The sequence below is a fragment of the Ipomoea triloba genome, chromosome 11 (genome assembly GCF_003576645.1).
Source record: "Ipomoea triloba cultivar NCNSP0323 chromosome 11, ASM357664v1".
Lineage (NCBI taxonomy): Eukaryota > Viridiplantae > Streptophyta > Magnoliopsida > Solanales > Convolvulaceae > Ipomoea > Ipomoea triloba.
In genome coordinates, this window is record NC_044926.1 from 13,808,177 (window position 1) to 13,826,087 (window position 17,911).

General features: G+C 35.6%; 2 protein-coding genes across 2 annotated transcripts in view; both read right to left on the bottom strand.

Annotated features, from left to right (window-relative positions):
• The window catches only part of LOC115995954, a 13,038-nt gene extending 6,540 nt beyond the window's left edge, over positions 1 to 6,498 (bottom strand). The window contains exon 1 of the mRNA XM_031235102.1: positions 5,896 to 6,498. Coding sequence (XP_031090962.1) covers positions 5,896 to 6,498 — 603 coding nt within the window. The remainder of the gene's footprint in view (positions 1 to 5,895) is intronic.
• A 26-nt stretch (positions 6,499 to 6,524) lies between these two features.
• LOC115995955 lies at positions 6,525 to 7,523 on the bottom strand. The gene has a single exon (XM_031235103.1). It carries the CDS (start codon positions 7,521 to 7,523, stop codon positions 6,525 to 6,527), a length of 999 nt encoding a protein of 332 aa, XP_031090963.1.
• Between the last annotated feature and the right edge of the window lie 10,388 nt (positions 7,524 to 17,911).

Sequence of the window (17,911 nt, forward strand, 5' to 3'; positions counted from 1 at the left end):
ATATATATATATATCAAATTGAAAGAATTAGCCCAATTGGAATTAATTAAATTACCCAAGGAATTAATTATCGGTAGTAAGGCTTGAACGAATTTTCGGGGTGTTACACTCTACCCCCCCTTAAAAGGGGCTTCGTCCCCGAAGCTCGAAGCTAACGGGAACTTGAAACAGAACGATTCAAAGAGAACAAGGGATTCAACGAAAGATTGAAAAGAAAACGACTGCTCAACTAATCCTAAACTCAAGAACACACTAACATGCAACTAAACTCAAGAACTTACTAACTTCTAACATTCTAAACTTATAACTTACCCAACCCAAAACTAGCATGCAAGAACTAAACTAGCTACTTACTTAGGTGAAAAGGATTCCTAACAAAGATCTAACATATGCACGGAAGCTATCAACTGAACTGGGTGACCTCCTCATGCCGAACTGCTTGGAGCTGATTTCTCATCACATCCCCCATATCCAAGGTCGCTCCTTTGGCCACGTGGTTGGATCACACCGCCTTCACGGACTTCATTGCTTGCCGGTGCACTTCTCTTGACTGGGCGTCCAAAATTCTTGTTGGCTTCTCTTCGTAAGATAGAGCATCTTCGAACGTTACGACTTCCAGGTGGATATCACGAAGCGCATCATGTACATATATCTTCAGCAGCAAACGTGAAACGCATCACGCATCTAGTCTAACTTGGTCGGCATACGACTCCTATTGATCATGGGCAGCTTTCACTCTTTCGTGAACCAACTCAACTTTTCCGATGACACATGTAGACGCTACGATCTTAGGGTCACTTGATTTACCAAATCTTCCCAACTGAACGAGCTGCTACACTTCTTTGCTTTAACCTTTTGACAGCTTAGGCGAACTCCATTTTCTTGAAAGATCCAACTCAGAACCATTGCATAAGGATAATTCGTATTGGGGACAGAAGGTTAGAACTAGTACGGTAGTACAGAGAGAGAAAGTAGTTATAGAGGGCATGCTTATTAAGAAAACGTTGACCCAACAAGGAAAAGAATGAAAGGTTTATGGTTCAAGATTCAAGGACAACGTAAGTTAAGATTAGAATCAAAGATTACCAAGGTTACAACTTGGGAAATAAGGTTGTCACCTTGCACAAGGTATTTTCAAGAAGCAAACAATAGCAACGTTTGAAAAGATAGAAGAGATTTTACAACCAAGGAAATATCTAGTTCTTTCAACAAAGAAGAGAAATGAAAAGAACTCGGATTTGAGAAAAGATAGGAACGAGATTGAAAACGCGGAAAGAGTTTTTCAACGATAGGGTATCCAGCTTATTCAAGGAAAAGAAGGGAATCAGGTTCCAAGAAGAATTAGGAATGAGGTTTGAAAAGACATAAATGATTTTCAACGATAGGGCATGCAATTTTCCAAAGGAAAGAAAGAAATTCAATCTTGAAAGAAGGTAAGAATGAGACTTAAGATAAACTGAAGGGACGTCTCAACGAAAGGATATACAATTTCCAAGGGAACGAGAGAAATTCGGTTTCAAGGGACGATAGCAATGAGGTCTAGAATCAATAGGAGGGATGTTTCAGCAAAAGGCATTTGGAGTCTCAAGAAACAAAGAAGAATTTAGTTTCCCACAAGAGATGTGAATAATGATTAGAACATATAGAAGGGATTTCTCAACAAAAGGATAATTGGGATTTCAAGGATGAAAGAGGAATTCAGATTTAAGAAGAATAAGGAGTTTCTCAACTCTAAGCGGTTTCCACAGCTTGACGATTTGACCATGATACTCTGACCGATTGACGGATCTTGACCTTGCTTCCTACGCAACGTGGGTCTACAGTTCGGATACGCTCTACTTCGTAAGGTACGACACGCACAACCTTTGCCACCCCAGGAGAAGTCGAAGGCGATGGATTACTAAAGACTGATTGGTGCAGAATGAGGGATTCCTGAGGAAGCTTCATGAAAAGGTAGGTTCAACTAGGGAGGTATCGCCTGATCTTGAAAGGAGATTCGCCTACGATTACTGGTGATCTTGAAAACCAGGTTTACTTTCTTGTACTTTGAAACATCGAGGTCCTAAAGCCGACGTAACGCGTGCATCTTCTTTAGCATTAAGAATTCTTGCTCTTTTGATCGTTCAGGGTTCTACGAGAAGTCCTTTATTTATTCGATTGGCAATCTTCGTTGTAAGGTGGTTCGGTCAAATCTTGGTGTTCTTCTTGCGATTCTTGCAGGTCAATAGCACGAACACATATCAACCTATTTTTCCACTCTTCATTGGTTCTTCTTGTTGGTCATCCAAAGTAGTGGAACGCAGCTCTCAACTTTAATCGTTGTGTTTAGCGCGATCAAGGGCGCCTTTGCTTACTTGCTCGGTAGATTAAGTCTTCTACGGAACTCCATTAGCACTACGGGCCAACTCCACTTTGGAAAATTCGGGGATTGAGCTAGCCTTTAGGTTCACTTCGGTTGGTCTTGATATGCGGTTGATTCGGTCGTTTACTATCTTGCTTAGTTTATTCCTTTATTTATTTCTTGCCACCGAGGTTCCTTCCTTAGAGTGCTTGCACGAGACTCCTTATGGCCGACCTGAAAGCTCCTACTTGGCGTGCTTTAACTCTTCCTTGACGCGTCGGCATTTGCTCGTGCCGTTCTCTCATAGCCGAGAGTCTTCGAGTCTTCAGTCTTCGAGCTCCTATTGCTTTCTTCGTCTTCTTATCGCACTTCAGCTGCACGAACTTGTTCTTCAAGTCTTGAGGTGAACGAAGATCTTGCCGACGACGCTTCACACGCGAAGACGCCATTCCCGAAGAACGTAGATTGCTGTCGATAACTCCAAGCTACGAGTGGATTAGTCTTCTTTGACGAGCCGCCCGATCTTCTGATTGCTTAGACGCATACGGTGCTATCCATCGTTCTGCATCAACTAACTACTTATTCCTAATCTAAGGCAGGCTCCTAGGCAAAACTAAAACGAAGCAACTTAACCAAAAGCGATTAAGACTTACCGAGTAGATGAGCCGCAAGCTGCAGACAACAAGGTTAACAAAACACAAACAACATAAACAAACAAGGCGTGTCCTCACCGCGATTCCTAGAATTCACACATCCTAGGATTCTCAAACATCTTAATTCCTACTGATCAAGTCCTAGAGTCTCAAAAGTTCAACCCTAGGATCTCTACTCAGACCTCAACACAGGCTCTGATACCAACTGTGACACCCCAACCTTACACGAGCTGAGATAGCTAAAATCTCAACACAACAGCTGCCTTACTCAACCCAACAGAACATAGCGGAAGCGAATTTAAAACCTAAGGGGCGTCATGCCACATCTAGGTATAAACACAGCCTAGATGCACATGCTAAACATAAAGATAAACTAAGCTGTCATATAAGTAAGATAAATCCTCAATCCATAAACAACACTATTCGAATCATTGGTCAAGAGTATAATAAAGTCTCAAATGGCTCACAGGCCAAAGCAGAAATCTAAAAACTTAACCACTATCTAAGCCTCCTCATACGGGTGTATCTCTATCGCGCTCACGCAAGGACTTAAGGCAAACCTGGAAAACATACAAAGAACCATTAGCAAAAGACTGCTAAGTAACCACCATTCACACCCGCAAGGAAGTATAGATATACATATAAGTTTGTAAATAGGTTTACACACCCATATAGAATATAAACACCAACAAACTGTTCAATAGTTCAAATCGGATACTCAACAATGATAAACTGAACGAATCACGAACCAAGACTCATCCAAACGAAGCCAATATCCAACAAGGAATATATATATATAACGAATCCACAAACGAGATACCAACTGAACACAATCATAAGGAACAATCAATCATAATTGAGAACCACGAGATATCAACAGAATAAACAAGGACTCATAACCAAAGAACCGAAAGGAAACCCAACACCAACCACCCAACCTCTCACCAAGCATCATATCAAACCCAATCCCAATCAGAGACCAAGTACACAGGGGTAAAAACCCAATCACAGGGACCGAAGTCCAATCACAGGGGTGAATCGACCCAATCACGGGGGTAATGAACCCAATCACGGGGTAATGAACCCAATCACAGGGACCGTAGTCCAATCACAGGGACCTAAGTCCAATCACAGGGGTCATCGACCCAATCACGGGGGTAATGAACCCAATCACAGGGGTAATGAACCCGAATACCAACAATAGTAGCACAACTAGTTCACCCAACAAACTCCAATGATACCAACAACCAACATCACATACTCATACTCCAACCTCAGCCCAAAACAACCAAACAAAGTGTTCATCTCATCTATGAACACAAACAAACTCCCAGGTAAATGAATATCAAGAATCAATAGACCAAGAGTACAAAAAGGGAAACCAAAGACACGAATAAATCTCCAAGACAAGGTAGTAATTACCCAACAAAAGGCATGGATAAATACTCCAAAGACATGGTAAAATACTCCACAAAACAATCCAACAATAATCAGGAACAAAGGAGAAACAACAGACAACAACATCACAAAGCAGCCTCTGGGAGCAGATTCCCAGAGAACTTGCGGAACACACTGACGGAACACCGTCTTCCGCCGCACTCCTCCGAAGGAAGGAGGCGGACTGCCTCAACGGAACACCACTCTCCGGCCAACCCAACCGCCTTGGCCTTGCGGAACTCCCCGGCGGGTTACATTGTGCCGCCGAGGACCTCCGCAAGGTCAACTCCAACCCCAGTTCCAGAACATCAACAGCAGACACGAAAGAGGTATTTCCAGAGAGCAAAATCAGACCCAATACACCAACATTTCATCCAATTTAGAGGCCAAAGACATGGAAATCCAAACCATCAATGATCATACAACACTAATCAAAGGATCAAGATGAAATCCAACAAATAGATTCAACAAAATAGGCTAATCACAAGGAATTTTCAGGATTTCCAACACCAAGAACATCATATAGAATATGAGTGAATAAAAATAGTTTTGATGGACATAGTGGTTACCTCAAAGAGCTTTTTCCTAATCCAACAAGCCTCAAGCAAGCTCACAAAGCCCCACCTTCTTGATGATCATCTTTTACCCAAAGAACCCCAAAAGAACATTTATAAGAATATGCAAAAGACTAACCAAACCACAAAATGCAAGGTAGATTCTAGGCTAGATGCACTTACCCACTCCTAGACAAGCATAAAAGAGAAATCTTGACTTGGAAACTTGTAGGGAAATGAAGATCAATTTTTGGATACAAGAATGGTGAAAATGGCGTGAGAGTGTAGGGAGGGAGGAAGAGGAATGAAAGCTTTTAGGGTATTTTGATCATCAAAATATATACTAAGAATACATACAATATTTAGGGTGTAAGACTTTAATATGAGATGGGCTTAAGTACATATTATAATGGCTTACAAGAATTAAATATATGTCCAAGACTAGTAAGTTGGGCTAAATGAATTCACCCCTTACAATTAATTATAAGAATTAGAATAAGGAAGCCCATAAAATGTCTTAGGAACATTACATATATATTATATAATATATGATCAAGAAATTGGGCTTGTAGGAATATTTAATTACAAATATTGTAAGGATCCAAATTGAATAAAATCCCTTACAAGAATAAATTCAATTAATTGGGCTCTTGATTAGAATAATCAAATTAGGCTCAAGAATATATATATATGTATATATATTAAATTGAAAGAATTAGCCCAATTGGAATTAATTAAATTACCCAAGGAATTAATTATCGGTAGTAAGGCTTGAACGAATTTTTGGGGTGTTACACCATGCTGATTCAAACTTGAATTTCCTTCTACCAGGATGAGTAGGCCGAAACTCCAAGTCCATAAAAATTGCACAGTGATCTGACGATAGAGTGTAATGATTGTGCACCACTACCTCGCCAAACAAATCAGCCCATTCAATAGAAGCTACAACCCTATCAAGTCGCTCCTCGACCCAAGCATCAGTTCCACGACCCCGTTCCCACGTGAACTGATTCCCCCTCATTCCCATATCAAACAGATTGCAATCATTTAATGCCGTATTAAACCCATCAATGAGCATAATAGGATGAGTATGCGTACCACGTTTCTCTGCTTGGGAGGTAATATCGTTGAAATCACCAATTACAGCCCATGGCAGAGATGAGTCCTCTTTGAGCTTACGAAGGAGGTCCCATGACAGTTGTCTCTTGGATCTCTCGGGATGTCCATAGAAACCCGTTAGCCTCCAAACCAGTTTCCCTGGCAAGTGTACTTCAACATCAATATGATTGGTTGAGAAGCTAATGAGAGATGCCATCCCTGAATCCCTCCAGAACAATGCTAAACCACCACCTAAGCCCACCCGATCAACACAAAACAAACCTTCATACCCCATTCGTACACGCACTCTTTCCATCTGGCTCGTAGTAGATTTTGTTTCCATGATAAAAACAAAACTAGGGCGCTGTTTGGACACCATGTCCAATAATTCACGAATTGTCCGGGAGCTACCCATACCCCGACAATTCCAACATAGGGTACTCATTGGGAAGGGCGGGATTGGCTCTCCAGACCCGCCAACTGCAAGTTTTTTGGACCATCTGACATTACAATATCCTTTCCGTGCGTGTCACTACTTTCAATCGTGTCATCCCTACGGCGCTTTAGATCGCCTTGCAGACCACTGCTTTCCACTCTCTCTACTAATTCCAGCGGGCTAACAAGAATATCAGATGATGGTGTGACATTTGGTTTTGAAGGAAGCTCAGCAAGTAACCACTTTGCGCCCACAGGTTGCACCTGACGTCTAGAACCCGCACGCAGCCATGCTCCATACGGGAAGTTATCGGGGCTAATACCCTTTTCATACACCATCCTACAAAACTTGTCGGAGTGACCAAGTAAACCACAGCAGAAGCAGAAGATACTTAACCTTTCATACTTAAAGGTTACCCATTGAGAAGTTCCATCTCTGCGATTCAACTTCATCCTACGTTTCAAAGGGGTTAAAACATTTATTCGAACCCTAATACGATAATAGCTTCGGCGACCTGAACCAAAGTTATTCGGATCAACAGACAAGAAAGAACCAACATAGTTCCTGATTTGCTGTATAAAATCGCTTGTTGCATAAACAGACGGCAAACCATCAATCTGGATCCAAAAGTCGACCGAGTCTAACACCACATCCTCCGGTCGAAAGCCGATCGCAACCTGCTTACACACCAGAAGATTGTTTTCATACGACCAAGGTCCGTCATCGAAAACTCGTTGCACATCCTTGTAATGAGGGAATTGGAATAGAAACAGGTTGTCTTCAAGAGATAGGACTCGCATACCCATAATTGGCTGCCAAACCGATGCAAGAACTTGCTGCATATGCTCAAACTTGATTAAACGGTCAGTAAGGAAGCGGCCAACCACCTCCCAATGAGAAGGTTGTTCAGAAGGGCCATGCACATCAGGAGCCTCAAGACCTCCCACTTCTTCCTTATCTATCGTGAGATCTGCACATCTATCTTCAATAGCACTGATATCCATGATAGCCGAATAGGGAAAAGAACAAAGATCGAATAAGCCTGGGAGTCGAAAACAGACAGCAAAAGCAAAAAAACGGACAAAAGCCAAGAAACCCTAGAGAAACTAGGGAGAAAACTCTCTAGAGAGAAAACCTAGAGAGAGAGCCACTTTTTTCCCTCATTAATAAAGTACTTAAACCTGGATAAAAATATAATTTTACATTGCCTATCATATTCATAAAAACTTGTAGAGAAAGTTACTTTGGAAAGAAATAGGCCTTGTTTGGTAAATGGCTGTTGGCTGATTTGGTTAGCTGTTTGGGTTAAAAGGTATGATTTGTTGATAATATTAGCTGATTGTAGAAAGTTGTTTGATAAATTAGCTGTTAGCTGATAGCTGTTTGGTATAATTTCTTTTCTCAAAAAGCTAATTGAAAAGGCTGCTTTGAGTAGCCTTTTGAATTTTAGCATTTTGGAGTTGCAAAAAGCTTATTAACCAAACAACTAATAGTGGTCAAATAAGCCAAATTTGGCTGATAGGTTGATTATTTATCAAACAGGGCCATAGTCTTTTTAGGACATCTCCTAGGAGAAAGAGGGGAGAAAGGGAGAGAAAAAGTGAGATAATGGTTGGAAGGAAGAGAAGATAATTTCTTTGAAAATAACTTTCTCTCCAGAGCAATATTAAATAATGTATGTTATTAGCCTTGTGCTCAAATAATAGCATGTAGTGACTCTCTCATATGGAAAGTCACGAGATCGAGCTTCAGTGGAAGCAGTGCTAACTTTTTGTGCTTCAACAGGTTGAGAAAGTATGTGTTTAACAACACAAACATATATTTGTTATTTTATTTTGTAAATTTCTATATTAATTTTTATTTAAAATCAAAATCTACTATATATATATATATATATATATATATATATATATATATATACTAATAAGAGCCAAAGAGAGTTAGACCTAAAATGGGTAGAAAAAATGGCGGTCAAATTATTTAATCAAATGGATGGTTCAGATGAATTATTTAATCAAATAGATGGTTAAGATAATTCAGATTAATATTATTAATAGAGATTACCTAATTTAACCTTACTTTTATGATTATCCGTTAAGTTTTCCGTTAAATATTCTCTTCTCCGTTAAAATTCCGTTAACTTTTAACTTACCCATTAATTTCTATAAGAAAGGTCTTAGGTTCGAATCTCATCTCAATCAAATTTGACATAATTAAGTTTCTCACTCTATTTTACTCTTATTAAATTAAATAAATTAGTAGTTACAACAAAAAATGATACATATGTATTTCTTTAATTTAGAATTATGTGTCTACAATACCTTTATTTGAAAAAATTATTCATTATCAAAAAATTAAATTAAATAAGAGAAATAATTTCATTAGTTATACTGTCTTTATTTTCTCTCATGCAAAGATTCTTTACATTCAAATTTATGAATTGATATTCATTACATTGTCCATTATCTTAATTTTACAATATCTTGTAATTAAATATCAAAGTTATAGTACAAAATAATGTTATATATTTATTTACCTAGTATTTTATTAATACTATGAAATTTTTTTTAAAAATAATTTGAAACTAATTATATTAACTACTTGGGGATTGGTTGACAAAGAGAGTACTCAAATACTAACCCAATAAATTGAAGCGGAATCACTCTATTTTACTCTTATTGAATTAAAAATTGAAGCGGAATCACTCTATTTTACTCTTATTGAATTAAATAAATAAGCGGAATCACTCTATTTTACTCTTATTGAATTAAATAAATTAGTGGAATCACTCTATTTTACTCTTATTGAATTAAATAAATTAGTAGTTACACCAAAAAATGATACATATGTATTTTTTTAATACCATGAAAAAAATAAAAAAGAATAGTTTGAAACCAATCATATTAACTACTGGGGGGATTTGTTGATAATGAAAGTACTCAAATAACCCATTACTCAGCAAATTGAAGTGAGAAACTACCTTTTAATATCTTTGGAATACATAATATTTTAAATTTTCAAATTTTTATTAATTTATTTAATCTTTTTTCTTAAACTAGGGATTTCTTTATCCACAATAACTTATTCAACAATAATGGTTGAACCAAATGAACCCCAAGCAAAACACCTAAAGGAAAGTCCATAGCTCCTATATCATAATCTCATTGCATGACGTTGTCATCTATGCTACCAACAATAACCGAATTGCAAATAACACACTACCAACAAAAAGGAAGAGAACAAATAGTAAAGATGAAGACAATGACAATGTTACTCAAAAGAGAATTAAGAACACTTAGAAAAATTCAAATTAAAAATAGTATTTATTTAGACTATCATTTTTAGACCAAATATTTAGACTATCGATTTTAAAAGATTGCAAACATTTATTTTAGTAATAATTATAATGAATTTTCTATATTATCTTGGATTCATATACTTTGAGTTAGATATTTAAATAAAAAAATTCGCCATTCAATTACCCATGTATAAACTTCTCCTATATAATCTTGCATTGATATACTTTCAAATATTTATTTAAATATAAACATTGGGCATTAACACATTCGCGCAATGCGCGTATAAAACTAGTTATAATTATAAGACCTTGTGGTCAAGTGGCATCCGGTGTCCCGATTAACACTCTCACATGGATGATGGGAGTGGGTTCGAGCCTCAGTGGAGGCAACTGTTGACTCGTTGTGCTTCAGTAGGTTGAGAAAGTAGCTATGAACAGATACTACATTGTAATAGAGTCAGTAGTACTCAAAAAAAATATTACAGAGTATTGGAGTTTGAATGAGTAGGGCGAAGGATTGGAGAGAAAATAGGAGAGGAGATTATAAAGTGATATGGAAGAGTTGGATCCACAATTTGGCAAAAAAAGAGGAGAACCATTGAGATGCCCTTAATACTAGAAGAATTTTTTTTTAATACAACTAACCCTACTATTATATTGTAATATCTGTTCATACATACTTGAGTTAATCGCCTCTACGAGGTTCGATCTCATGACCCCTCTCATATGCGAGAATTAATACATGCCATTTGAGCACAATGTGCTTCACCACACTAAAAGAATTTAACTCCAGAAACAAAAAGCATATATTTGAAAAAACTACGTTTTCAAATTAATGTTAGCATTAATTAACTGGGAGGAAGAGTTTTGTTAAGACTAAAATACTCCGTAATTTAACTTAGAATCCCATGTTAATTTGTGTTTTGCCTCAACACCCGCCTTGTCCTCCGAGCTACAGACAAATCGAGTGCATAGATACCAAGTCCTTTGTCAAAGATGTTCATTTAATTATCGCCTGAGAATGCTCATATGTTACAATCTAAGTTGTTGACGATTTGTGTTTGTCAATAAATTAGATTTCTCAAAGGTTAATTAGCAACTAACTTACCCACATTTGACATTTCAACGGAACAGTTGCTGTCAATGTGGTCCAATAAACCCATCTATTTCCCTCGGCCTAACACCCAAAGCCCGCGCAACAAATTATGGGTTGTTATGCCGTGGATCCAGGTCCACCTTGCAAGGTGGACCTGGGTCTACATTCANCGGAATCACTCTATTTTACTCTTATTGAATTAAATAAATTAGTAGTTACACCAAAAAATGATACATATGTATTTTTTTAATACCATGAAAAAAATAAAAAAGAATAGTTTGAAACCAATCATATTAACTACTGGGGGGATTTGTTGATAATGAAAGTACTCAAATAACCCATTACTCAGCAAATTGAAGTGAGAAACTACCTTTTAATATCTTTGGAATACATAATATTTTAAATTTTCAAATTTTTATTAATTTATTTAATCTTTTTTCTTAAACTAGGGATTTCTTTATCCACAATAACTTATTCAACAATAATGGTTGAACCAAATGAACCCCAAGCAAAACACCTAAAGGAAAGTCCATAGCTCCTATATCATAATCTCATTGCATGACGTTGTCATCTATGCTACCAACAATAACCGAATTGCAAATAACACACTACCAACAAAAAGGAAGAGAACAAATAGTAAAGATGAAGACAATGACAATGTTACTCAAAAGAGAATTAAGAACACTTAGAAAAATTCAAATTAAAAATAGTATTTATTTAGACTATCATTTTTAGACCAAATATTTAGACTATCGATTTTAAAAGATTGCAAACATTTATTTTAGTAATAATTATAATGAATTTTCTATATTATCTTGGATTCATATACTTTGAGTTAGATATTTAAATAAAAAAATTCGCCATTCAATTACCCATGTATAAACTTCTCCTATATAATCTTGCATTGATATACTTTCAAATATTTATTTAAATATAAACATTGGGCATTAACACATTCGCGCAATGCGCGTATAAAACTAGTTATAATTATAAGACCTTGTGGTCAAGTGGCATCCGGTGTCCCGATTAACACTCTCACATGGATGATGGGAGTGGGTTCGAGCCTCAGTGGAGGCAACTGTTGACTCGTTGTGCTTCAGTAGGTTGAGAAAGTAGCTATGAACAGATACTACATTGTAATAGAGTCAGTAGTACTCAAAAAAAATATTACAGAGTATTGGAGTTTGAATGAGTAGGGCGAAGGATTGGAGAGAAAATAGGAGAGGAGATTATAAAGTGATATGGAAGAGTTGGATCCACAATTTGGCAAAAAAAGAGGAGAACCATTGAGATGCCCTTAATACTAGAAGAATTTTTTTTTAATACAACTAACCCTACTATTATATTGTAATATCTGTTCATACATACTTGAGTTAATCGCCTCTACGAGGTTCGATCTCATGACCCCTCTCATATGCGAGAATTAATACATGCCATTTGAGCACAATGTGCTTCACCACACTAAAAGAATTTAACTCCAGAAACAAAAAGCATATATTTGAAAAAACTACGTTTTCAAATTAATGTTAGCATTAATTAACTGGGAGGAAGAGTTTTGTTAAGACTAAAATACTCCGTAATTTAACTTAGAATCCCATGTTAATTTGTGTTTTGCCTCAACACCCGCCTTGTCCTCCGAGCTACAGACAAATCGAGTGCATAGATACCAAGTCCTTTGTCAAAGATGTTCATTTAATTATCGCCTGAGAATGCTCATATGTTACAATCTAAGTTGTTGACGATTTGTGTTTGTCAATAAATTAGATTTCTCAAAGGTTAATTAGCAACTAACTTACCCACATTTGACATTTCAACGGAACAGTTGCTGTCAATGTGGTCCAATAAACCCATCTATTTCCCTCGGCCTAACACCCAAAGCCCGCGCAACAAATTATGGGTTGTTATGCCGTGGATCCAGGTCCACCTTGCAAGGTGGACCTGGGTCTACATTCATATACACTATACTCTACATTCACATACACTATACTCTACATTCACAATTTGTAAACTCCACATTCACACATTACAGGATTATATGTTTAGTAACTATATTACACTGTTATGCATTCACACATTCAAAACTTTATATTCACAGGTCCTATACACCATATTCACACATTACAGGGCTACAAGTTGCTAGAACTTTTTAACTCTATTACAAATTCACACATGCATAACTCTACATTCACGATTTCTATACTCCATATTCACAATTTGAAACCTCCACATTCACACATTTCTAGGCAACTCTACATTCACACAATCATAAATCTACATTCACGATTTCTATACTCCACATTCACACTTTGAAACCTCTACATTCACACATTTTTGGACAACTCTATATTCAACAATATGTTTACTAATTTAAAAAAAAAAAAAAAGAGAGACAAAAACGACGTAGTTTTGGAAGGTGGACCTGGGTCCACAACATAATTTGCCACAAATTATGCTATCAATAGTATGAAAACAGCTTAATAGTTAATTATTGACCAATTAGAATGTGGGCTACATCAACAGGGGAAGAAATGTTAAAATATTTGGTTTTCCATTTTTGCTCTCAATTTTAACACCTATTTAACATAGATTTAACAGAAGTTAGAAGAACCAAAATTGGTACAAAATCAGTAATTAAGAAATCAACTTTGGTAAAATTAAAAGTCGAGGATAAAAATTGGTAAAAAGCAATAGTCGAAGGACCATTTCTGGAATTAACTCTATTCACAATTACAGAACTCTATGTTCACAATTTCATAACTTTATTTTTACAATTTCAGAACTCTATGTTCACAATTTCATAATTCTATATTCACAATTTCATAACTTTATATTTAATAGAATAACACCATTTTTGAATATAACAAAAGTGTGAATAGAATTTTTAAATTGTGAACATGGATCTGGGTCTACCTTGATACAACTCTCATTGGGGCTCAAGAGTCAATACAGTTCTCATTGGGGCTCAAACCCATGACCTCCTATTTGGGAGAATCATTTCGTATCACTAGACTACATGATCATTGGCCCTCTTTGATAAGATTTGATCGTACGAAACTTGATTCGATTTATTTATAATTTAATTTATTGTGAGTCTTTATTTATAAAATAATTTTCATTGTTTCTTTGTCTTCATGTTAACAAATAAATTTAGGCAAAAACTTGTGTTAGACCATCTTACATGAGACGGGTCGGGTCAAGATGAAAATGTAATACTTATACGCACAAATGTCATACTTATATGCTCAAATGTAATACTAGTTAGGAATAATTTTTTTGATACTTATAAGCCTAAATATAATACTTTTAATGGTAACTCAGTGGGGTAGTTCAAGTGGCAAGTGAGTTCTCTTTGTGGGGAGGAATTTTGGGAGAACTTGAGTTCAATTCCTAGAAGGTAACAATTCCCCTTAGGCCAGCTCCCGTGCCTCCTGGAGCAATTTACCAAAAAAAAAATAATACTTTTTAGGGAAAATACAATACTTCTCCATTTTGATTTAAAAGTATTATATTTTCTCTTATAAGTAAATGAAAAATGTAATATTTTTTCTCTTACAAGTAACAAAAATTGTATTTCTGATTAGTATTATATTTGAGCATATAAGTATGACATTTGCATATATAAGTATGACGTTTGTACGTTGTTTCGACCCGACCCGACTCGTCTCACGAATAAGGATCCATGAGACGGTCTCACACAAGTGTAACGCATAAATTTGAAAAGCAAATTTTTTATATTTTTAAAATGAAAAAAAATAACTCGATAATTAATCATCATTGTCATTATTTACAAATTTCAACTTATCATATCGATCTACCCTAACAACCTAACTATCTACCCCACATATGAGGTCTTTATCTATTTACCTATCTACTCACCATTATAATTAAATTCATTAACATTTAACATATTCTTTTATTTTACCTACTATTACATGTATATCTTATATATTCTCTGTCTACTTATCTTATTGTAACCTATTTATTTACACTTAATAATGTTAGATGCTATTCATATTATTTGAATTATTAAAACTATACATTTGAATCAAATTTTAAATTCTGAGTGTAATTGACATGTTATTTATTTGAGTATTTTTAGTTATATTATATTTAAATACAAATTTGATTCAATCACAATATTATTTGAATTAAGTAAGAATGTGAAGTACAATTTAATATGTAATTAATCAATATTATTTAACATAACATCTCAAAAAGGTAGATTCAACAGTCAATTCCATGAACATATCGACCATCATCACAAAAACATCTTGGCAACATGACATACATAATCGTCCCCTTCATACTTCATCATTGCATGGCTTATATAGTTATATATTTTTCTTTTGAGAGGCTCGAATCCACTCCCATCATTCATGTGGGAGTGTTAATTAGGACACCGGGTGCCGCTAGACCACAAGGTCTTTGACAACTTATATAGTTATATAGAAGATGTAATAAATGTATGTTTTAGTTTAAAATCGAATGAAAAAGAGGTTATTGAGAATTAAATATGTTAAAAATAATTTAAGAATGATATGAATTGAAAGTTTAACATCCACCGATCCACTCATCAACCAACAGGGTTGCATTTGAATTTGGAAGTCAAATATGCTCATTTCAAAAATAGAAAACGTTGCAAACAAACAAACTATGGTGCGGCAACAAACATTCTGACTAAAGCGAGGAAACACAGTGCAGAGCTTGCCACAGTGAGGTTTCTACTCGCCAATATTTGAATACAACATTTTTTAAGTAAGTTTTGACCTTATATATCCATCATTATTATCAGTATATGTATTTATAATTATTGATTTTGTGACTTGTGCAGTTCGCGATTGGCCTACACAATGTTGATATTTTGGAAGAGTAATTGAAAATTGTTAGGGGCCGGGTTGTAAAGATCATTTATTGTTTTACGTCATAGAAATTGTGAATTCCTTACAAGCCATTTTTATTTAAAGATATTTATACACTTCAAAACAAGTAATGTCATCATCTAAAATAAGAAAATAAATCTCTAAAATCTCTTTCATAGATTATAAATTAACTAACTAGGAAAAGGTAAGTAATATCATATCCCTAAACATGGAAGCAAATCGATCACCCAAATTACTCTCATCCCAAATAAAAGAAAATGTGTCTTGAAGCTAAGGATGGACTACACTAAGAGGGCGTTTAGTAGCCAAGAAAGTTTGAACTTTTCTGTGGATTTAAAAAGTGGAATAATTATTCCCACGTTTGGTGCAATCTTTGACTTAAGAAAGTTTAGGTCAATGAGAATCGCATTCCATGATATCAAGGAAAGTAAATCCCACCCAAGAGGATGTGAATCTTTTTCTTGGTTTACTGAGAATCTGCCAACTTTATTCAATTATTACATATTTATTCTTTTTAATGTCATACTTTCATGTTTTTTTTAGTACTACTGACTCTGTTACAATGTAGTATATGTTCATAGCTACTTTCTCAACCTACTGAATCACAAAGAGTCATACTTTCATGTTAAAAATCTATTATAAATATTAGAAATTTGACTCTTCCACCATTACACATTCTTTAGCAAAATATCCAGATATATTATATTTGTAGACGATGCATTACGTGTATATATTCCTATGTATATAAATATGTAGTACTGCATATATATATATATATATATATATATATATATATATTCTTGTTGCATACTGGAAACTTGTGGCATATGACCTAGTTTATTAATTTACAAGTAATTTATTAAACTCTTAATTATCTGTTACGTTTTTTTAATGTTTGTATGTAACAATGATATATTAGAGATTTTAAAAATTTTCCTGGAAAGCTTAAATGAACCAAACGTGTTAATCAATTTTTCACGTAATTTAATTGTTATGTTTTCAAGGTAACACCAAACATGCTAATTAATTTTCCTAGTAAAGTCATTCCCATCAAATATATTCGTTGGAAACATTTTACCGGGAATTTAATTGCTGAGAAAGTACCAAATGCCCTCTAAGGCCGACCACTTGGCCATTGCCAAGGACAACCACCGGACTCCTCGTATTCACCCATCATCTAGTTTCTCACTTTCTTGTGGTGTGAGGAGTTGACAACACGAGAAAGTAGAGGAAAAGCCACAAGTCCTTCTCTTTTTGAACAGTTATTGGATTGAATAGGGTTTTAAAGTACAAGCTTCAACTTTTTAAACAAGTTTGAAGTCTCTTTAGTGTCCCATCAATTAATGCATCCCTTTTGGATTTTGACAAGTGACGCCATTCAGAGTTAGTCCGTTCCACCACCCAAGTTTTTGGATTCTTTTATCCATCTTCCTGATTTTATCTCTATTCTTCTCACCCCTTCCTTTTATCAAAACAAGTCTAGCCTTATCCCTTCCATTGTTATCCCCTCCTCAAGCTCTCCATCTATTCCTAGCACACTTCTTTTGCTAGAGCAGTGGTGGGGGGGGGGGGGGGGGGGGGGGGTTAATAACTAGGAACTAGTGAACTACTAAGAGTTGAGATGGACAGATGGTGTTATTGCCAATGATGACAATAACAACTTGCAACATTCTTGGGTTTATCTTTGTCGTAGTTGCCAAGGTATATGGTTGGACGTTTGTTTTTAGTTGGTTTCTTGCATTTGGCAAACTTAATTCTATTCCTAAATTCTTGGGTTAATCAATTAGGGTTAAAACATCTCAAGATGAGGAGAAAAAAAAAAAAAAAAAAAGAGGGAGAAATAATATTAAGGAAAATACTATATGGACTCCCATTTCATACTCCCAACTCGTACCCCTCTCATAAACTTTTGATGTAGACACCTATCCTGGGAACCACATGATGAAAATGTCCAATCCTTATTTGCCACATGGAGTAAAGTTGAGGGAGTATAATTTGGGAGTAGATGTAGTATAACTCTAATATTAAGTGAGGGCACCCTCAAGGCGCCCCACCTGCACCAGCTGAGTTTTTAAAAAAAATAAAAAATAAAAAATTATATAGACAAAAAACTTGTGT